This window comes from Ceratotherium simum, chromosome 24, assembly GCF_057802395.1.
Source record: "Ceratotherium simum simum isolate JZ-2026a chromosome 24, ASM5780239v1, whole genome shotgun sequence".
Classification (NCBI taxonomy): Eukaryota; Metazoa; Chordata; class Mammalia; order Perissodactyla; family Rhinocerotidae; genus Ceratotherium; species Ceratotherium simum.
In genome coordinates, this window is record NC_141923.1 from 26598195 (window position 1) to 26619808 (window position 21614).

The window sequence follows — 21614 nt, forward strand, 5'->3', positions numbered from 1 at the left end:
CTTTAAAATGGCTTTCACCATAAGCTTATCCTGGGCCCCCTCAGCCTCCTGGAGTGCCATGACCCGTGAAAGCACACTGTCTAGACCCTGCCTGTAACGGTGTCTGGCTCTTTTGGCGGCTCCCTGCCCTTGGTGTGTTTTGCTTAAGTGAACACTCATTTGCATTTCCTGAGCAGCCCAGTGACTTCGAGGAGAAGCCCAGAAGCCTGGCTGGAGAACAGAGGAGAGTCAGAATTAAGCATCCACTAGGAGGACCACTTGACCTCCAGGACCAGGCTTTCCTGCGTCTGTTAAATATGACACAGGGGGGCTGGCCTGGTGGCGCAAGCGGTTGGGTGCGCGCGCTCCGCTGCGGCGGCCCGGGGTTCGCTGGTTCGGATCCCGGGCGCGCACCGACGCACTGCTTTGTCAGGCCATGCTGTGGCGGCGCCCCATATAAAGTGGAGGAGGATGGGCACGGATGTTAGCCCAGGGCCGTCTTCCTCGGCAAAAAAAGAGAAGGATTGGCGGATGTTAGCACAGGGCTGATCTCCTCACAAAAAAAAAAAAACAACATGACACAGGGCCTGCTGAGGGTGCAGTGTTTTATTTGTGCGTATCTGTAAGCTTCTTCTCTTCCCCTCACTTCGGGTCAATTTATTAATTTGTACGAGGGTGAACAGAGATGGTGCTCTCAACCCAGCTCTCTGTGGGGATATTATTACAGTTTTACCATCCCTGAATAGCAGCAGGTCTTGGTTTTTCAGCCTGGCCCTGGCAGCTACCATGTTCTCAGCCCCATACAAAGGGCGGGCTCCAAGCCCAGGACTCCCTTCTGCCCACCCAGCAGTCAAAGGCTTGGCCCCTGGAGAACAGAGGCCCTGGCCAGCTGTTATAGAGACATTTACCAGAACTATCAAGCACCCCTCCAAAGCCACTGCAATTCTTGAGTTTGGGAAAATTAAAGGCAGCTATTTTTACTCGCACGCTCTCAAGCCACTCAGAAGGCTTGGCTCCACACACGAACCATTCAGCCCGACTGGGTCCCTCACGCGGGCTTGCCTCGGGATCCCACTTTCAGTGTTTATTCCTCTTCATTTCCTAACAGCTTCCACCCACTCGCTGTGTTAACTTCGCACTCCACAGGCTTTTCTCTCTTTCTCGCTCATCTCCTCCAGCTGCTGTAATTTGAAGCAGGAACCACACAGACTGTTCTTTCAAGCAGTTCTCTAATGTCTTGCATAACCATCCTTCAGAAAAAGAAAGAGATAGGAGAGCCACGTGTCCTAAGAATTAAGGAGGAATTCTGAAAGGAAGACGCCAGAGTGGGCACATGACCCCATGGACCCACAGAATTATCTCCTCCCAGGAAACCAAATGCTGGGTTGAGATTTGCTCTCTTCCCATTGGTTGTAAATGAGATTTTGGTAGAAGACAATCTTTATTATTCCAAGTAAACAAGAACCCTTGAGGGGTGGATGCAGTCACCTGAATTCCATCTCTGGGTTTGTGTGCAGGGAGGCTGGCTTGCTCTGTGGAACAATTTTAAAACACTTTAGAGACATCATTTTTTTTTGCACCTCACCATAATCTTTGAGTGTCAAGTGGACAGCAAGGATTACTCCCCTCCTCTTATGATACAAAACCTGAGGTAGCAGAGATAAAGGCTGCTTCCTGCTGCCTCTTTCTCCCCAGCAATTCTGACTGCTCAGTGTCACCCAGGCAGACCTCTTCTCATCTCTGATCTCTCCTCTGGTGTGGATGAAAGGTGATACCCTGGAGGCTGGGACCAGAATAAAGTCCTCACCAGGTACCACCGCATCTACATGGTCTGTGACTGTTTACCTTAAAAGTAATGGTAAATCAACCGCAGAGGCTCCCTACCACACGTGCAGAATCACCCTCCCTGATTGTGGGCAGAAAAATCTGGAAGGAAATAAAAGCTAATTGACCTACTCTCCAAAGTAGAAAACCAGTTACATCCTTCATTTCAGATGAAAGGAAAGAGCTGTTTGCAGATGACTGACTGGGAAACGACATGATTTAACCCCAAATTATTCTCCTTTGGGGCTAATAATTCTTTGTTTGAGAGCAGTCTGTTACATGGGATTTAGTGAATCCATGTTAGCTGCAACCAGGTAATCGGAAGAAAGGCAAAACCAAGGCAGACGGGCAAAACGCCTCTCCCCCGAGTCACATACGTTAAGTTAAACCCCCACAGAACACTGGAATATTCAGCCATCCAACCAGAGCACTCGGAACCTACTCTGCAGGCACCCCAGGTTTTTAAATTTAATCTGTTTATCTTACGGCTCACTTGTAACACAGCTATAGGTCTTACAAAGGGTTGGAGCTGGGACAAACCATAGAGAGAACCAATTCCCACTGTTTATTACTCAGCTGAGAGGAGTGACACCTAGAGAGGTTCAGTGACTTATCCAGAGTCACCCACTTAATGAGGAACAGACGTGACAGGTGTGTGCAGTTCTTCAGACCCCATTGCACCAGGCTGTAGTCTGGGATGATGCCAGAAAAGATGTGGATTACACAGCCATGTTTGCAAGGCGTCCTAGGTGGACAATTATTTCCATGTACGGGAATCGAGCTGAGGGGCTGGGGGCTACAAACTCAAGTAACTGTGCCCTGCTCAGCCTGGCAGGGGCCATACTGAGTGCCCGGCTGCTCTGGGGTCTGCTTCATATGGGAGGATGTCGCTGTTTCAGAAGGGGTCTTCTCTAGCCATCTTTACTCATTTTTATTTCATGTTAGTGGACTTATAGCCATATTTTTAAAAGTTACTTAGAGGGCTGACCCCGTGGCTTAGCAGTTAAGTGCACACGCTCTGCTGCTGGCGGCCCGGGTTCGGATCTCGGGCGCACACCAACCACCGCTTCTCCAGCCATGCTGAGGCCGCGTCCCACATACAGCAACTAGAAGGAAATGCAGCTATGACATACAACTATCTACTGGGGCTTTGAGGGAAAAAAATAAATAAAATTACAAAAAAAAAGTTACTTAGAAAATTGGGTAGGACAGAAATAATGTTGTAATAACTAGACTATAGCAACTCTTTAGGCCTTTGAATGAGGGTAAGCTTTTTATTTTTCCAGTCTTGGGAGGGTACCCTGACTGGCCTTGGGGAGCAGGAGGACTCCACACATCTCCCTGCTGAGCCCCTCTAGGGAAGTCTTGACGAGGAGGAGCAGAGGGTTAGGAATCAACTCTAAGGAGCACAGAGGAAGGCGTAGATGTACTTGCTAAGGGCCTCTCTGTTGTAGAAAGAACTTCACCTAACGTGGCTTTAGTTTATCCCAGGAGACAAATTCCATTTGTGAAAGCGTCAGATCGGATGGAAGGAATCACTGGCTTGTATTCTCCTCTCACTCCTCCCAACCTTCCCAGTACAAACCTCCCGAGGCTCCAGGGAACACTGGAGTGTTCACTTGCCTGCAGGTCCTCTTAGTTCACACTGGTGCAAGTCTGAACGATGGATTTCCACAAGTTCAGTATCTAACCCCAACATTCCCAAATGACATGAGTACACGTGTGTGAAACTTAAATCACTGCAAATATTTACTCTAGCTTTTACTTAGTATTTTTAAGCAGTATAAAGCAAAAAGGCCAAATATAGTTTTCAAGTAAGTGACTTTTATTTTTCTCTGACATTTCACAGTCAACTTCTACAAAACTTCATACTTCCTCAAAAGAATTCACATTTGGTAAATAAATCTCTACCCTAAAGAATTCATAGCAGGAAGAACACTTTGATATATGCACAAGTTACTGTTCTGCTGAACGAATCATAGTAGAAAAAGTCAGACAATAATCAATAAAAAGCAATGAGAGTGTAATAAATTACAAACGTCACTAAACTCCATTCCCATACCCAATTCTATCAGCAGCTTTTTCTAGATGTGTTTCAATATTGCCAACAAAATCTGCCAGAAGTTCTCCTAAGGGTTGGTTTGAGCTAAGAATGGCTTCTCACTTTGAGAAAGCAGTCGCTGCCACAGTACTTCATACCAGATCAAAGCATGCATTGCTGAGACCAGAACTACTTACAGCCCATGCGACCAATGCAGATCTTTCTGCTCAACTCCTAGGCTCCTCCAGTGGCCGATCTCGCTCCTGGCCCCAGATGTGTGCTAGCCTCAACGGATCACACTTTCCAAGATCTATCTTCTCTACTTGGCTTCCTCTGCTCACAGCTCCACCAGGAGAAGAACACCCATGCTAACAGCCTAGAGAGGCTTCCGCACCAAGTTAGAAGAGCAGAGAAGAGCCAGGGGTGGTGCTGCTTCTCGCTGCCACTCAGCAGTGAAGATCAATGATGGCTTTCATCATCTTTTACTGTGACAAGAAGGGAAACGCAAACCTTCATGTAGGAAGAAGAGTCCAAGAGGCTTAGAGCTCCACAGAGGGTTTTTCCAATGGAATAAATTTGGTTCTCAGCAAGTGTGTGCAGATTTCTGACACTCAGTAAGACTCATGACTGGTGCCCAGGCTGTTCTGAATGCACCTGTCTCTATAGCTTTGCTGCCAAACATACTCTGCCAAAAAGGAAGCTTCCTCGCATGGTGTGCAGAGCAGAGCTGCTGTAGTACCACACAGATTCAGGGGAGGCAAAGGGAGTGGGCCGAGAGCAGACTATTCAAAGGAGCTGAGTCTGCTTAAAGACACATTTGCTCCGATTCTTGAAACTCTTTCAGAAACAAATGGCAGGTAACAATTCTACATTGATCAGGAGCGTGCAGAGATTTTACCGAATTGTTTATTTCTAAATCAGTCATATCTAAATCAAACACGTCTGAGAACAAAGTGTAGGCAATCTGCCTAGTAAATATGAGCGTTAGTTTCTGGCCTTGGTAAAACTTCAAGAACATTTTCCTTGCAGAAAAGACGAGGCTGGTCATAAAGAACTTCTTATTAAGGTAATTTGTACAAAGATCTTCAAGAAGATGAAATTTTAGAATAAGAGGACAGAAAGTCTAAAACGTTACCACTTAGAAATCTAAGTAGTTTACCTTTACAATGAAGCTGAAACAATGTGTACCATCTGGAAATCCTCATCACATTCTCCATTTCTAGATGAACTTCACGTAACCAACACTACACCTCTGGCTCTGCTGCCAATATCCAACACATGAAACAAACACACAAGACTCTGCTCCACAGTTGCTCCGCATCACTGTGCATCACACAGGACAGACGAAAACTTCAGATATGAAAAGAAAATGGATGAGAAGAATACTTTCCAATGTCTTGTGGACTTATATTTAATAACCTTAGGATGATTTTAATTCCAAGTTTATCAAGCTTAACAATCACTTCTTTCCTTTAATAAAAACAAAAGGAACAAAAAGGTGGCAGCAGAGGGTTAACTTACATTACATTCTCAGGAACCATGAAGCTATCTTTAAGATTTTCACACATAAAACAGGTTGCATTGTTTCAAAAGAGAGGGAAAAAAAGCATAAATTACCAAAATATCTTCTGGCTCCTGACCAAGAGATGCTGGCCATGTCTACTTTGTTCAGACTCTAAGTCAAAAAAGCAATTCATCAACTATAATTCCAGATGGTACTGAATCCATTCCATACTGTAAAAATCTGAAGTATTTTGCCTACCAGTTTAAGTGAAGAGAAATCTGGCTTGTGACTACAGTGTAAGAGTTAAATGGTACGGCTCTTTCCCCTTGACTTTCAAGTTTAAGAAAACAAAGGTTAAGTGATTAAGGGCTTGCACCCCAAGCTGAACCTGTGCCCAAAGCACCTCAGGTTTCGCCCCAGTGGCCCGATGCGTTGTGGAATGCAAACGCACCTCCTATTTTCCTCTGAGACTAAGACATTCCAGGGCAGAGCCACGAAGGATCCTCGAGTCACCTACTCCCTGGCTTGACAGGTGTCGCTCTTGTGTCGTACCTTGACAGGTACACTCATCCATGTCACTGGCCCCTGATCACAGTGAGTGAGTGGGACGGTGGGAGGTGACAGCTGGAAGAGCCCCACAGTCATCTCCACTGCTCTGCCCTGTAATCCATCCAAGTGCCTGCAGGCTATGGAAAAGAGACTCAAGGACACTCCGAATCTGAGGTCCTCAGTGGAACGGAGACATAAGTAAAGTGTGCATAGACCACAGGTTAAAACAGCAGCCAGGTATTGGCATGTGGCTTCATAAGTGAACTGCTGAAGAGTTTAAGTTTAGAAGGAAAGCTCTTACATAAGTTTTGGGAAACAGGAGTAAGAGAATAGCAAAGGAGCTAAAAGGAACCGCTCAAGTAACAGGAAAATATGCCTTCTCAGCTATATGTCTGGGTGATCAGAGAATGCTTCTAGGTCACTGCCAGTATGACGAGACCCAGATGTTAGAGACGCCTGCAGCTTGGCCCAAGCCTGAGGAGCCCTGCTCTTGGTGGCCTCTATAAACAGCTGGGTCTGCTCCTTTAGCTGGTCTAGTTCCACCTGAGTTGCCTGGTTCTGACGAATTAATTCCTTGGTTTTCAAAGTGATCTCCAGCAAACCAGACTTGTGTAGGACTACTAGGGTATTCTGAAAGCGCCTGTGTTTGCTCTGCCGCTGCTCTGAAAAGATATCTGGGCTGCGGCAGAGGTGCTCGGCGGCCCAGAGAGGTGAGCTATAATTAGCTGACAGTGGCGAGAGGGGGGAGCTGCTCTCTAACCCGTGCAGGGTGCTGTCTGATGCACAGACAGGACTGGCGGGGGAAGCAAAGGTCAGACTAGGAGCTTTAGCCACATGGCTGCTGGACACTGGCTGAAGAGTCTGTGGACTTCCGCCTGCCACCAGGGAGGGCACCCCCTGCAGAGCTGAGTCCTCAGCAAGCTTGGCGCTGGGAGGAGCGGGCGCTGGGGGACTGGATGGCACAGCACCAGGCTTGGTTGGCTCACCGGAAGACAGGCTCGGCCCGAGTCTCTCAGTACAGACCTTCTTCTGCATTCCACTCTCTCCTCTTTCTTCTGGGCTGAGGCACCTTTTGCCTGGGTGGGGGGCTATTTTGGTGTAAGAATTGAGAATAGGCAGGTAGTTCCTGGAGTCTGACTTTTTCTCGCCAGCGTGACGCGGGCTGACAGGAGACGGCATGGGTGGGTGAAGGAGCAGGAGCTGTGGCTGCGCCGAGATCACTTCAAAGGAGGGCTGGACAGTCCAGGACTGGAGCGGGGAGGAGCCGCCGCCCTGAAAACAGAGGGAAGGACAGCAGACGACGCGTTACCTGCTGAAAGCACGGATGCTCGGGTTCCGTCAAAGGGACAAGCAGACACTCAGGTATTCATAACCACTGCAAGCACAGAGCTTCCCTCACCCACAGGGCAGCCCTTCTCAAGAACATGACTGGAGAAGTGGCTTGAAAATCCATTTGGATCTGATAGCATAACTTTTTTTTTTTTTTTTTTACTTTTCCTAAGAGAAAACTGGAAGAAATATCTATTTTTATTCAAGTGTTATCACTCAGAAAAAGCAACTGTAGGTAGGTGAAGTAATGACATAGGTAAGGTCACAACTGAGGCAACAAAAATAGAGACAGTACGACTTCCTGGAATAAGTTAAAATGTGCTGATCTCAAGACTATAAACATGACTTCACACCCAAGTCTATCTTCAGTTAGTTACATCTGGAACCTCTTTCACCTGAAAACAACTTTTGATTAAAGTTACATAATGTCAGGAATCCATGGGCCCCTTTTCAAGGCAGCGACACCCAGCAACCATAAAACCACTCAAGAAATTCACAGCTGCCGTGTCTTGGTGCTCCTGCAGGCTGGCACTGTGTGCGATGTTCTACATGGGTTGTCTCCCTAAATCTCCATACAACCTCATGAGGTAGTTATTTCCCTTCACAAATAGGACTCTGAGGCTTAGAAAGTTGACATAACTTGCTTTAAGTCACCAAGCTACTAAGTGAGGGAACTAGGATTCCATCCTCTGTGTGACTCTAAAACCCATCCTAACCATTCTGCTGTACTGCCTTTGTTATATTATCCTCAATTACACATTTTTACTTTTAATTAAAACACTGATTCAGATGGAAGTCTAATAAAGGAGGACACGGCTACTTGTCTCCAATATTTAAAAGCTACTCCAGGGGCCGGCCGGTGCATGTGCTCCGCTTCAGCGGCCCGGGGTTCGCCAGTTCGGATCCCGGGCGCACACCGACGCACCACTTGTCAGGCCATGCTGTGGCGGCATCCCACATAAAGTGGAGGAAGATGGGGACAGATGTTAGCCCAGGGCCAGTCTTCCTCAGCAAAAAGAGGAGGATTAGCAGATGTTAGCTCAGGGCCAATCTTCCTCACAAAAATAAATAAATAAATTAAATAAAATAAAAGCCACTCCAGTTCCAATTCAGTCCCAAAGAAATGAGTGTAGATGAAGCTAGCAGAGAGAGAGCCTGACAGAGCTTCTTATCCTTGGTGGGGTCATTTGATGTAGCTGAAGAAACCTATGGACTATCTTCCTACACGTGCACACCGTTTTGCACACATTTCAGCTTCTTGGATGCCTGGCTAGGAACGCTAGGCCAACTATAGTTCATCTCCTGTGCAAAGGCTGGGATGACCTGCAGAGCCTGTTCTGGAGTCCTCCTGGTGTTCAGATATACTCCTGGATGTCCGTAAGCAAGCAACTCTAGGCCTGGCAACTGCACTCCCCTGTCCAAGGAGATCCACAATCAGGGGTCTTTTGAAGCGGAGATCAGCCTAGCTCAGTTAGAAGCAAAACTTCAGGCTACCCCCTGGTCACTCATGCCCTAGGGGTGGGCCTCCAAGGCAAATGGATCCAGAAAATATCCAATCATTGCTTTCCCAAGATCATCTCACTGGACTGTTCTTCCTAATGCTGCTGCTATGCCCACTGCCCTAACAGATACTTAGCTTATCTGTTCTATTATTAGCTTTTACAATGTATTACTCATGCTGAAATCATCTAAGGGCATACGGGCCAAGATTTTAGATCTGCACAGGAGCTCAGAATCATTTCACACAAAGCCTTCGTGGTAAAGGTGAGGAAGCTCAAGTCCATGGTGGTTAAGTAATTATAATTAAGTAATACACAGCCCAGTGCAGAACTGGAATCAGACCTCACAAGAAAAATACCTAAAACCAAGCAGCAATAATCAAGATGACTATCACACGATATGCAGAGATTTGTTTAAGTATATTATTTTTTTAATTTTAAAATGTGCTGGATTCTAGCATGTGTGGAAAAATAAAACAAAACTCCTGGACTACTCCATTAGGTCAGCCTGCCCCCAAGCCTCCTACGTCCTGATCAGCCCAGCAGCCTTCCCTGCGGGTCTTTGTCCTGAAGGACGCAGCCCTGCTGGAAAAGCCTCCTCGCTCCTCAACTGTGGGCTGTTCTCAGCCCTCTGGAGCTGCAGCCTCGCCTCCAACAAAGAAGGCAGATAAACACAGATGCACAAGAAAGAGTGACAAGGGAGCCAGAAAGCGAGAAGCATGGCGGCACTGGTGGGGCCTGGACAATCTCATTTGGGCTCCCTTTCATGTCTTTATTCTCTCTCTGCATTTCAATAAGCAGAGCTGTGCTTCCCACTGTGATGTGATTTGCTAGGCAAAAATCTTCAAATTCTTTTTCCAAACTCACCAGGTTGCCTTGTTGAAAATCAGTTTGTGTTCCTTAGACATAACTAGGTAATAGTTAAAACACTAAGGTTTCCTGTCAGGCTACAGCCATATTCTTCCACGCAAGGTGGGCAAGTCAACAACATAAAGCCAGATTTCAAATTTCACTAGCTTCAAGCAGCTCCTCAATGGACCCATGCGAGAACTGATCTATTTTAGAGCAAAGTAGGGTGAGGTTAAATGTTCTTAACCAAGTTCACAGGACTGAGTTCTCTGTTTCCAACACGGGGGCTTAGCTTAGATTTTCACCTAAATCTCCTTTTCTTTCATAGCTAGACAACAGGGTACTTTTCACCTCCACAGCAGTGCCGTGTGGACTCTGCTGGGACAGCCACAACGAAGCCGGCGAGCGGCTTTCTCACTAACAACATCAGCTTTGGCTGATTACTAAGAAAATGCTCAGAATGCGACAAGAGAAACATGGAAATTGCCTCTACTTCTTAGACAAGTAAATGCATCCCACATTTCTACATTCTCAGGGCAATTCAAATTAAGAGATCTTTGGTTTCTACTCTAAATTCTGCCATATATTAGAAGACGCTACAGAAGTTAGGACATTTCTGCTTGGTTCCTTTATACATGACTAAAGTATTCTGGAGTCTCTTTGGACAAACTAGGAATACAGAAATAAAATAGTCTTACTGTCTGAACTTATGAGAACACATGTTATGACTCTTGTATTCCTTCTTAAAACACTGTTGGTAGTTGAAAGGGAACATCCTCTCCCAGGACAGACACACGCATCAGCGTGGTTCTCTCGTGGTCTGCTTCTAAAATCTTTCCTTGGTAGAGAGGGAGAGGCTCTGCACACAGAAGCTCAGAAACCCTAATCTGCACAGGTGTTAGGAGCTCTCGGTCCTCCTCACCTGTTTGACCAGCACGTTCTTCATGACGACCATGGGGGACAGTGCAGGGAAGGCACTGCTTGCCGTCTTGGAGCTCTGCCTTGGCCTGTCTTCTCGGCTCCAGCCTAAGGCGCTCAGCATGTCCTCGGACTCCATCTGCTCTGCCGAGCTCAGACATTCTGAGCTCCCATCTGGTGGGCAGAGGAATGGTTAGTTCACTCAGGCTCTAGGCTAGGGGCTCTTAACTGGGCCTCCTAGGAAGCCATGGACCCCCTGAAATTGAATGCAACATTTATGATATGTGGTCTTGTGAATTTTTCTGAGGAGAGGGTGTTGAGCTTTCACTGGATTCTCAATGGGATGCATAATCATCCCTCCCACCCCAAAAGATTCAGAATCACTGCCCTAGGACAGCAGACTTCCTCTCTAACTCCTTACAGACCGACGCCTGCGTCAATCGGGGTTCGTGTGACAGTAATCATCATCAGGCTACAGGAGAAATGGGTTGAAGGCTTCAAACGTAGGTCATTACTTTTAAGAGTCTCTTGTTGAGGGCCGGCCCCGTGGCTTAGCGGTTGGGTGCGCACGTTCCGCTGCTGGCGGCCCGGGTTCAGATCCTGGGCGCACACCGACGCACCGCTCATCCAGCCATGCTGAGGCCGCGTCCCACATACAGCAACTAGAAGGATGTGCAGCTATGACATACAACTATCTACTGGGGCTTTGGGGGGGAAAAATAAATAAATAAAATTATAAGATTTAAAAAAAAAAAAAAGAATCTGTTGTTGAAAGGGGGGTAGTGTGTGACCTGGCACAGGATTAAGACTTTCAGAGGCTCTGGGTACCACAAGATGTAATTATAAGAAGAAGAACAAAACCAACCTGTAAATCTCAAAACTTACATCCATGCTGAAATTACAATAGCTTCTTCTTAAGTCTTCTAATTGTAAAATTCTGGATAAGTTCATCAAGGCTGAAATTTAAATGTGTCTTTCTTTGTTATCCCCTCCATCGAGTTCAGCATCTCCTTTGTTGGTGTCCTAAATGCACATGGAGTGTGCCGACTGGGGATCTGGCACAATGGCTGATAGACAGAGCCTCTCCAAGGCAAAGAAAATAAGGTTCCCTACTGAAATCCACACAAAAAGGACTTAATTAGCCACCTGCTGGAGTCAACGGAGAGACTGCTGTGGAGAGACTGCTGTGACCCGCTAGTGAGGAGCCTGGCAACACCCTCAGTGCTCATCAGGAACCTCAGAGGAATCTGGACGAGGCAGGACTGGAACGTGACTACAATTTAAGCGAGTGCAACTGTCAACACTTGCATTTAATCAGAATCTCCAGTGAGGCTTTTAGAAATTACAGATCTTGGGGTCCTCCTCTCCACCTATTGAGTTGATTTATCTGGTGCCCGGGCAGGTGTGTTTTCACAGAGCACCACAAGGACTAATCCAAATCTGCGCCTCCAGTCAAGAACTACTGGACAGAAACAGAGGATTCAGGAGCACAGCACATGCCTAGTGCTGGATGGGGGCTTCCAATGCCATTATGTACAAAAAGGAAACCAGGGCTCCCTGGAGAATGGCTGATTCCAAGTCTTCGCCAGGGCAGGCATGAGATGAGCCTGGACATCTTATCGTCTCAAAGCGTGGAAGTGCGCAAACACAAGTTGGGACATGTCAAAAAGACACAGGAGCTATGGAGAAGGGACTCCCACTGGCCAAATCTGGGACAATTTGAGCATCAAACTGAATTACAAAAGAACTCCAGGAATCCATAGTGATAGTCAAAAAAGAGGGTCGAGGAGGGGAAGTGCTTCTTTACAGAAGAATGTCAGCTAATAAAATGGACAAGGAATGACAGAATGAGATCACCACTTTTAAACCACAAATGTGGTAACTGATTCAGGCGAGGCTCATCAATGGAAGCTAAAACGACTGGTCAAGAGTTTGTTGGGGACGGGATAGTCACACAATCTCAGAGTACCCAACCATAAATTACTTATTAATTACAAAGAGAAAAGGGTCCTCTTACAATAAAGAAATCTGGTATTTGCTTACACCCTACCTAAACCAAGTGGTCAACCAGGGCGTCACCAAGAATAAGACAAATGTAGGAGTCTCCTTATATGTTGCAGTGGGAAGGATATCACATCAAAAATCTAGCATTCTGGTAAAAAATGTTTATCCTGATTCTAATAACGGGAAAACTGCCAGAAAAATCCAGAGTGTACACATTCTACAAAACAACAGGCCTAACTCATTCAAAGATGTCAATGTTGTAAAAAAGAAAAAAATGAAGAGAAGGGAAGATGAGGGAGCTGTTCTAGACTAAATAAGATTGAAAAGACTGGACAACTAAATGAAATGCACAACCCTCAACTGGATCCTGGATCCCAAACAGCAGACAGACAAACAGACAACAGCTATAAAGGACACTACCGGGACAAGGGGAAAAATGTGAATATGGTCTGTAGCTAATTAATAACTATATCAATGTTAAATTTCTTGGCAATGATAATTATAATGTAATTATGTAGAAGGATGTTATTTTTTTAGGAGACTCATACTAAAATATTTAGGGATGAAATGTCAAGTGTTTGCAACTTATTTTCGAACAGTTCAGCATAGACATATATATATAAAATGTGTGTGTGGAGAGAGATAAAGCAAATACGACAAAATGATATCACTCAGTGGATCTGAAAGAAAGATATCTGCAGTATTCATTTACTTTTGTGTAGGTTTGAAACTTTTCAAAATATAAAGTTGGGAAAATAACTAAAATGGAAAAAACTACTTGGTTTTGCAAATTACATCATACTCCAAGGTAAAAGGAATGATAACTCAGGCAGTGACAAAATCACTGGCACGTGGCCCAGGAGTGGCTGGAGACATTCACTGAGGCCACTTTCTGGAGCTTAATGAACTTGATTTTTTTTTTTGGTGAGGAAGAGTGGCTCTGAGCCAACATCTGTGCCAATTTTCCTCTGTTTTTGTATGTGGGACGCCGCCACAGCATGGCTTGATGAGCGGTATGTAGGTCGTGCCTGGGATCCGAATTCGCAAACCCTGGGCTGCCGAACTTAACCACAACGCCACCGGGATGGCCCCAAGTTTGATTATTTTTAACACCACTTTATGTCTGAACAGCACAATACTTTTTAAGGCACTTCTACATAGAGAATAAGGAAACCACCAGAAAAACTATCCAGCCTTTGGGACATACGACAAAACAACCGGCCAGACAAAGCTGAAGTTGCTGGAATGAGAAGTACCAGATGTCAACAGTATTGGGAATAATAGGTGGTAGGATCATGGATAATGTTTATTTTCTTCTTTGCACGTTCCTAAATTTCTAAGCTTCTACAATGAGCATGTACTACCTTCACGATATAAAAAACAGACGCAAACCAAACACAATTATTAAAAGAAAAAAAAGAGACACTAGACCTGCAATGTTTCTCAAACCCGTCTGATCACATGGACCACCAGAGACACTTGTTCAAAAAAAAAAAAAAAACGCCTTTCCAGGCTCTCCCAGACTTGTCACAATCTCCAGGAGAGGGGTCTGCAGCCAGTGTTTTTAACAGATGCTTCAGATGAGCATTATTATGACGAGATGAGCTTAGGAAATAATGCCAACAAATAGAGAGAAAAACCCAAAGGGCTACCAGTTGGCCCTCCCTTCCCTGGACTGTCCTTATTCTAATCCTTTGGTGGATCTGTGCTCTGTTCCTCTCTCAGCAACACTCTATGTATAATTCGGCTTCTCATGCAGCATGCCTACAGGGAGAAAATACACCAATCTAAGGATGAGCGAGTTCCAGTTTTCCTAACAGCTGCATTTCTCACTATAAATTAATAAATCAACAAGATGGACTGATTAGTCTCTGTGAGGCTAGATAATATAAATTTCCTCTAGGAGAGGGCTCCACTCGCAGGATGCTGACCAGCCAGAATCGCCTGGCATCACCCCTCTGCATCCCCTGGGCCAAAAGTGTTGACACTAGAGCCGTATTCAAGCCATGACCCTCCGACCCGGAAATAAAAAAGAGCCTCAGCACAAAATTAAAAGATTCACTGGGTATGCGGCTAGCCCTTTCAGGTAAGGCTTAAGACCAACTAGTGGGGAAAATCGTTCTACCTTCTTGTCTCTAATAGATTCTTAAGTTTAGAATTGGGCCAGGAGGCTCATAGTCCAGATACAAAATGCACAGATACTGGCAGGGATGGGTTGTAGGGGGAAACGTTTTTAAACCCAGCAAAATTACTTTCTTGGCAAAAGAGTTACCTTCAATTATATACCACTTTTGTTTTAACTTGTTACATGCTGACAACATGCAGTAATGTTTTTTTTCCTGCGATGCAACTATTCCTATGAAAGAGGAGCTAAAACAACAGAATTATGGGTATTTACAGATTGTGTCCAGTAACCACTTGTAGCAACTGGAAATGTAGGATGCCAGATCATTCCTTCAGAACTGACCCCACGCGGACTCTGACAGGTAGCCTGCCATATGGCATCAGAATTACCATTTTAAGAGATCAGATAGTTATTTATCCTGTAGGTGAAAGCTTCCCATCCTTATCACAAAAAACGAGTTTTAGGGAGGACGCTTTTCAGGCAAATCGCTTATTACAATGTAGAAAGAACGAGGTATTTTTAACCTGAAAATCCCGAGTCCTTATCTGACTCAGCAGCAGCCACACCGTGTTGACGAACCACCTTCTTCACCTCCGTGCCTTTGCCTAGCTTGGCCGAGAGTCTTCTGGGGCTCTCTCTGGACGGGATTTTCCTCTCCATGTTTCACTGGGCCGGAAGTAGACTCATCAGGACTCTTGTCATCTGGAATGCCCTGTGCAAAACAACAATTGCATAACAAGTCACTGCCCACAGGGCTGACACAGGTGATCCACACGGTGAGTAAAGTGGGGCAAAGAACACCGGCCTCACCCACTTCCTCTCTATTTTCTCAGGCTTCAAAGTTTACTAACAGTAGAGTGGTTTGCACCCAAAAGGAGGGTCACTGTCCTCTTGCTGTCCTCTGATGCCATTACAAATTCAAAGCACACAAACCACACACAGTGGAAGCTTTGTAAACTGCTAACAAAGGCACATCTGATTAGGCTTTTCTGAATGAGTAACCCACCCTGCTCCCTGAGGAGGAGAGGCGATGCCCACCTGGACCGGCTTGCTCTCCCAGTCTGCATTTGAAGGCTCCTGACCTATTGCCACCTCCCATAGTGCAGTTTCTCAAATTAACCTTTCACTTCTTTGGATGAGGTACTGAAAAGAGTAAAAATAACTCCTTATGTATGCATGCTACATTTTGGCTTAAAAAGCACTTTTAAGCACAAAGAAGATCATCTATAATCGTGCTTTGATTGTATAAAAGCCCCTAACATTACTGCTGTTCAGGTTATCTCACCCGAGCCTCACAATGTCCTCCTCAGTTGCTATCCCATCTTACAGAGGAAGAAGCTGAGGCTCAGAGAAGTTACATTCAGTTATTTAAAACTATTTCTCAAGTGCCTACTATAAACCAGGCATTGTGCTAGGACCAGGGACAGAATGAAGAGAACAGACATGGTCACTACCTTCCCGGAGCTTCGGTCTAGAGACACAGGAACAAGCAATCACACAATTAATTAACTGCTGCTTTGATGACAGGTATGAAGCGGAGGGGCTAACAGTCCGGGGGACTGGAGAAGGGCAAGCTGTCCTGAGGCAGTGACGTGTAGCTGGGATCTGGAGCATGACAGAGTTAGCCAGGGGAAGGGGACGGGTGAGGGGTGGAGGTGTGAAGGTCCTCAGGGAACAAGGAGCCTGACACAGTGGAAGAGCTGGAAGGCCAGGGAGGCTGGAGCACAGTGCGGGGGGCAGAAGGCCATGTTCTGAGAGGAGAGCGGTCAGTGGGGGCCGGACAGGCAGTGCCTTGTAACCCATGTTGAGGAGACTCTGGATAGTAAGAGCAATAGGAAGCCACGGAAAAATTTTAACCCGAGGATTGACATGATCAGATTTGCATTTTAAGAGCACTTTGGATGCTGGACTGAGACCACAGTGGAGAGAGGCCAGAGTGGTAATGAGATTACTGGGATACGACCATAGTGGTCCAGGTGAACGGATGTGGTGGCAGTGGAGATGGAGAGAAGTGAACGGGGGAGAGATATTAGGAAGCTGACTTGATGGGGCTTGGCGATTGTACGTTGGGGGACAGATGGCAGTACTATCTTCTAAAGCAGGGAGCCCAAGAAGAGCACAGAAGGGACTGGATGGGGTGGCTGGGCTGGTCCAGTTTGGGCCATGTAGAGAGAAGCGACTGGGTCATCCAAGGGGAGCTGCTAGGTAGGGTGTCACAGGTATGAGTCGGAAGCCCAGGAAAGAAGACTAGATTTGCTCCAGTGATGCACAGCTTGTTCACAGCAGATCCAGAACTAAGCTAACAGTGCAAATAATGAGACAAATGAGCCCTTCAAAGGGCTGGCAGGGGCTGAGAAGGTTCCAGATGTTTTAACAAGGCCATTTGGGTCACCAAGGAATGGCAGCTCTAAGGCTGGCATAAGAACAGAAAGGATACTGCAGGGATAAAGAGAACAGGGGGCCAATAGGGAAAACAGTAATAATAACAAAACTGGGTGGGTGCAGGGCTACATGTGTGTGTCCCTGGGAAATTCACATGTTGAAACCTAACCCTCAAAATGACGGTATTAGGGGCCTTTCAGAGGTGCTTAGATCATGAGAGTGGAGCCCTCACAAATGGGATTAGTGCCTCATAAGGGAGGCTGCAGAGAGCTCCCTAGCCCTTTGCACCATGTGAGGACAGTGAGAAGTCTGCGACCTGGAAGAGGACCCTCACTGGACTGTGCCCGCACCTGATCTCGGACCTACACCCTCCAGAACTGCGAGAAATAAATTTCTGCAGTTTATAAGCTACCCAGTCTGTGGTATTTTGTTATAGCAGCCAGAATGGACTGAGATAGTAAGTGGAAGCAATGCCTAGTAATGTTTGAATTCACGCGTGACTCCATCCATTTGTCCTTCTGAGCGGAAAGACGAGCCCCTGCCAAACAGCACTGTATCTGGAATACCCTGAAATGCCACGTCTGAACATCTCTGCTAATATGGCATCTAGTGAAGATCAACTACTCCAGGAGCAGGGGAGGGACTCAAAATAAAATTATACAGAAGACGACGATGTTTATGAGCGTCCTTGAGTGACCCTCTTGCTCAGACTTTTGCATACAATAGAAGTAGACTAGAGGGGACACACACTGATTTGAATTTTAAGCATAGTTCCAAGTAAAAATTATTTTGTGTCATATCTAACTCATTTAAGGGGACTGGCTTCCCCATTCAATCCATATGAACCATGCACTCTTTGACAGGTCACATTTAGTACTTCGTGCATAAAAGACTCACAATGGCACTGTCACATCTTGCACACACTATGCAAAAGCAACGTCTCTCTGTCGGATGGCTATGAAGTCTGACAGCACGGAAAATCCAGTTTAAAAAAGTAGACTAAAATGTAAAACTGTATCTCTAATTAAATCAGGATCCTTTTGTATGAAACTTAACAAATGAGCAGAGTTTCATTTTCCTGAAATAATACTGTCTGAAGGTGAACAGGAGGCTTCTTCAAAATGGAAGGAAACATAGGTAGTGGATGGGCAGTCAGACTTTTCAAGTCTGACCCTGCTGCTGATTCAGATTAGGGAGGTAGCGCATGTTAGTTGCAACTAATTAAGAACTTGACAAAGATTCCCATTATCTTACTAAACATGGATTATTTTACAGGTATTTTAAATAAAGCATCCCAATTTAGTCTTCCACAAACCTTGTGACAAGACAACAAAATAGGTCTTGCTACTGTTATTACAGTGTAGTCAATGGAGCTAAAGATACACAGCAATTTATTCTGGCTCATAGAGAATTTGCAGGACAATACTGATTGTGGAATCAAAACACTGAAACGTTAACAAATAGGTTAAAAGGAGAACAGATGCAAAAATTTTAGATTCTGGGACTTGGTGGCAGTTGGAAATAAAGAATGCATAATCTACTTTAGGATAGTAAATTGACTACTTTGGACGTGAAAGTGACTAAAAATATGAAAGCTTCTGTCCTAAGTAAAGTTCGCGTTAAGCAGAAGAATGCCTTAGTGTCCCAGGGAGGGTCAGGTGGAATGGAGAATGAAGGGCTACATCATGCCAGGCACCTTGACCTCTCTTCTCTGAGAGGGGAAGCACTTCCCTCCTGGGAGTGGCACTGAGGCCATCAATTACTCAGTGAACAACAGACCCACTCAGACACAGCTCCATGTGAGGCCCTCAACAAGGGAGAAGCAGACAGTGACAGCATTTACTACCGGAGCTCTCCAACTCAGGGCCGTGCGAATGGCAAAGTCTGAAAACCTCAAGAAGATTCTTCTTCCTCTTTGGCATTATCTTACAATCAAGCTAGATGCTCATAAGCTGACAGGGGTTGAAAAATGGGTTACCAAGCTCCTACCCACTGTGCTATCTCTGCTTCCTGGCACAGCCTGGAAACCACTAGCACTGCTTTACAAACATCACAGATCCTCATGTGTCTGACTTAAAAGGACTCCCCGAATTGTGAGAATTGACCCTAATGGGGCCTCTTGTAAGTGCATACGTAACACATTGTCCAAAAGGTTCCCGGGGAGAGTAGTACACACTAAAACTCATAATGGGAAGTGAATCAATAAACATAGAGATTTCTATAAATAGGTATTAGATAAAATTCTAACAAGTGCTCCACAGCACTTGGCTCTTTTATTTTTGCACTTCTTACATCAGAGTCTATTATTTGTTTGTCTCCTCTACCTCAAGAGTTGTTTTTTCATCTCTGCAACCTCAGCCCCCAACAATTAATGTGTGAGGTACTTAACAGAATAATAAATTCCAACAAATCTTCTGTCCTGCTGAGTCTCGCTGACAGCCCTAGCAGCTTAGCTGTCACCGAAATACCTGAACAGCTTGAAGGTCAAGATTCTGCATTTCCAAACACCACGGTCATCTCAAGATCTAACTGCCAGGTCTGGTCTCCTGCAGGAAACACACATCTCATCTACCCCTTATTCTAAGATGAAACATCAGGGATAAATCCACCAACCAAATTAAAGATTGGTCTAATCCACAAACAATCTCTATGGAGATTTAGGCTTATGATAAAACGGGGACCCAGAGTTTACAAGGAAAGGATCTGAAATGCTGCTCTCAGACCCCTCCTTTTATAGATACTTGGCAACGTTCCCCAAGAGCTCAAGTTCCTTCTAAAATATGTCACGTGTATAACATGCGTGCACAGAAGTGTGAGGTAAAAGCACTAGCAGAGGCTTAAATGCAATCAAGTGATAAGACCACAGAAAATGAAGACCTTACCACCCAGAAAACCATCAGTAATCCCAGTGAGAAGTATAAATGCATTACTAGGTTTCTCTGAAGTCATTTTTTCTTGGTCTGCATATTCAGAGATACCATTCTGGGAGAAGGTCTGCGCATTTTCACAGAGGACAAAAAAACCCATCTACCAAAATCTCTAATATTCACCTTCCCATTCACATCCATTTTCATTTTCCAACTTGGCTGCAAAGTCACATCCAAGATCCTCAACCCCAATTCCATACAATATCCTCTGTTTGGAACCATGTATGGCTCACTCCATTTTTCTCTTTCAAAGAGGAAATAAGATTAGAGAACCTTCTCAAATCCCAGCTTTGAGAGGGTTCACAGTAACCGTGCCCACCTTCCCATTTGCACCAGCCCACGCTGCATCTGTGCCAGACAGCAGGAGCACCCTGCAGGCATCCACCAGCCTGCCAGCTCAGCAGGGCAGAACTGGGCAGACCCTAGGACTGTGCTGTGACTGGCATACCACCAGTCTCCCAGGGCAAACGCCCAGGCAATGCGTACTGCCAGGACTTGGGCAATCAAAGGGAGCCTGGCTGGGGCCTGTGCCCTGGGTCTGGATCAGAGCTCCCCCAACCCACCCGCTAACCATTACTTCCTTACTTGGCACTGCCCACCTTCTCCCCCACCTCCCCATGCCCTGGCACCACGCCTGGCAAGCTGGCCACCTAGGGGAAACAACCATCAAAGTGGGTGACAGCAGTTCTTTGGAAAAGATAACACACATGTGCCCCGGGCCCAGAAGGGGGCACCACCCTCACCCCCAAATTGGAGGCCCAGGACCCTCACCGGGTTACCAGCTCCCACGCCCACATACCTGCCCATACCTTAACCCCCTGCTCACAGCCCGGCAGGCCTCCAGCCTCTCCCCGCGCCCCGGAAGCCCAGCAGGCTGTTGCCCCCAGGGCTATAACAGGGTCCACCTCCCTAACGGTCTTCCCCCACCCGGTCCTCACACAAGCCCCCTCCCCACGTCCAGCCCCTGTCCCACCCATGATTCCCTCTCCCACGCAGTCCCGCCCCTCCCAGCAAAACCCACCAACTCAACGACGGAGGGACGCACCACCTCCTGCTCCCGCCGTTTGGCCTTCTGTCCCCCGAAAGTTCTCTCTCCGCCTACCTCGCTTCCCTTCTTCTCTCCCCTACTCCCACCTCCTTCCCCGCGCGCCCAGCCCTCCCTTCCTCACCTAGGGCCGGGGTCGCTGCTCCACGACCGGACTCGCGGGTCTGGTGGCGCATGCGCGAGCCCGGCCCCGCGGCTCCATGACAACCCCGTCGTCGCGGCGTCCCGAGCTATCCCGGCCGCGGCCCGCCCATCGCTTCTTCCCCGCCTCCGCGGCAGCTTGCTCCAGACACGTGACCCGGATCGGAGGACCCGGCACCATAGAGACTGCCCGCTGTGCTCCTAGAAGGGCCCTTGGAGGCGCGCCCTGTTCCCGCCTCCGCCGGAAGGAGTGGCTGGCACGCCTCTCTGGGAGAGCGGAGGACGTCCGCTCTCTCCGCGGAAGGGGGCTGTCTCTATGGTCGGTTCTCCAGGCCTCGTCGCCATTTTGTACCGAGGACCTTGAGCTCTGAGCCGCTGCGGATGGGTTTCGAGGCGGGGTTTGGAGAAGCCGGGGGGTGGGCCGGCCTGAGGCAGACATGGCATGAGGCCCGCTTCTCCTGCGGGAGCGGGTGGAGAGTGGCGGGAGGGAACGGCTCT

General features: G+C 46.7%; 1 protein-coding gene across 3 annotated transcripts; it reads right to left on the minus strand.

Annotated features, from left to right (window-relative positions):
• Nucleotides 1–3607: 3607 nt before the first annotated feature.
• Nucleotides 3608–21231, minus strand: CIPC (CLOCK interacting pacemaker). Of its 3 annotated transcripts, none has more exons than XM_004426393.3 (4): nucleotides 21100–21231; nucleotides 15146–15333; nucleotides 10497–10666; nucleotides 3608–7169 (listed from the first exon to the last, which is right to left on the minus strand). In XM_004426393.3, the coding sequence occupies exons 2-4, from the start codon at nucleotides 15279–15281 to the stop codon at nucleotides 6282–6284; spliced, it is 1194 nt and encodes a 397-aa protein (XP_004426450.1). In that variant the 5' UTR covers nucleotides 15282–15333; nucleotides 21100–21231; the 3' UTR covers nucleotides 3608–6281. The 3 variants fall into 3 exon arrangements, with proteins under 3 accessions (XP_004426450.1, XP_087304274.1, XP_087304275.1); XM_087448148.1 differs by lacking the exon at nucleotides 21100–21231 and adding an exon at nucleotides 20952–21055; XM_087448149.1 differs by lacking the exon at nucleotides 21100–21231 and adding an exon at nucleotides 15660–18653.
• Between the last annotated feature and the right edge of the window lie 383 nt (nucleotides 21232–21614).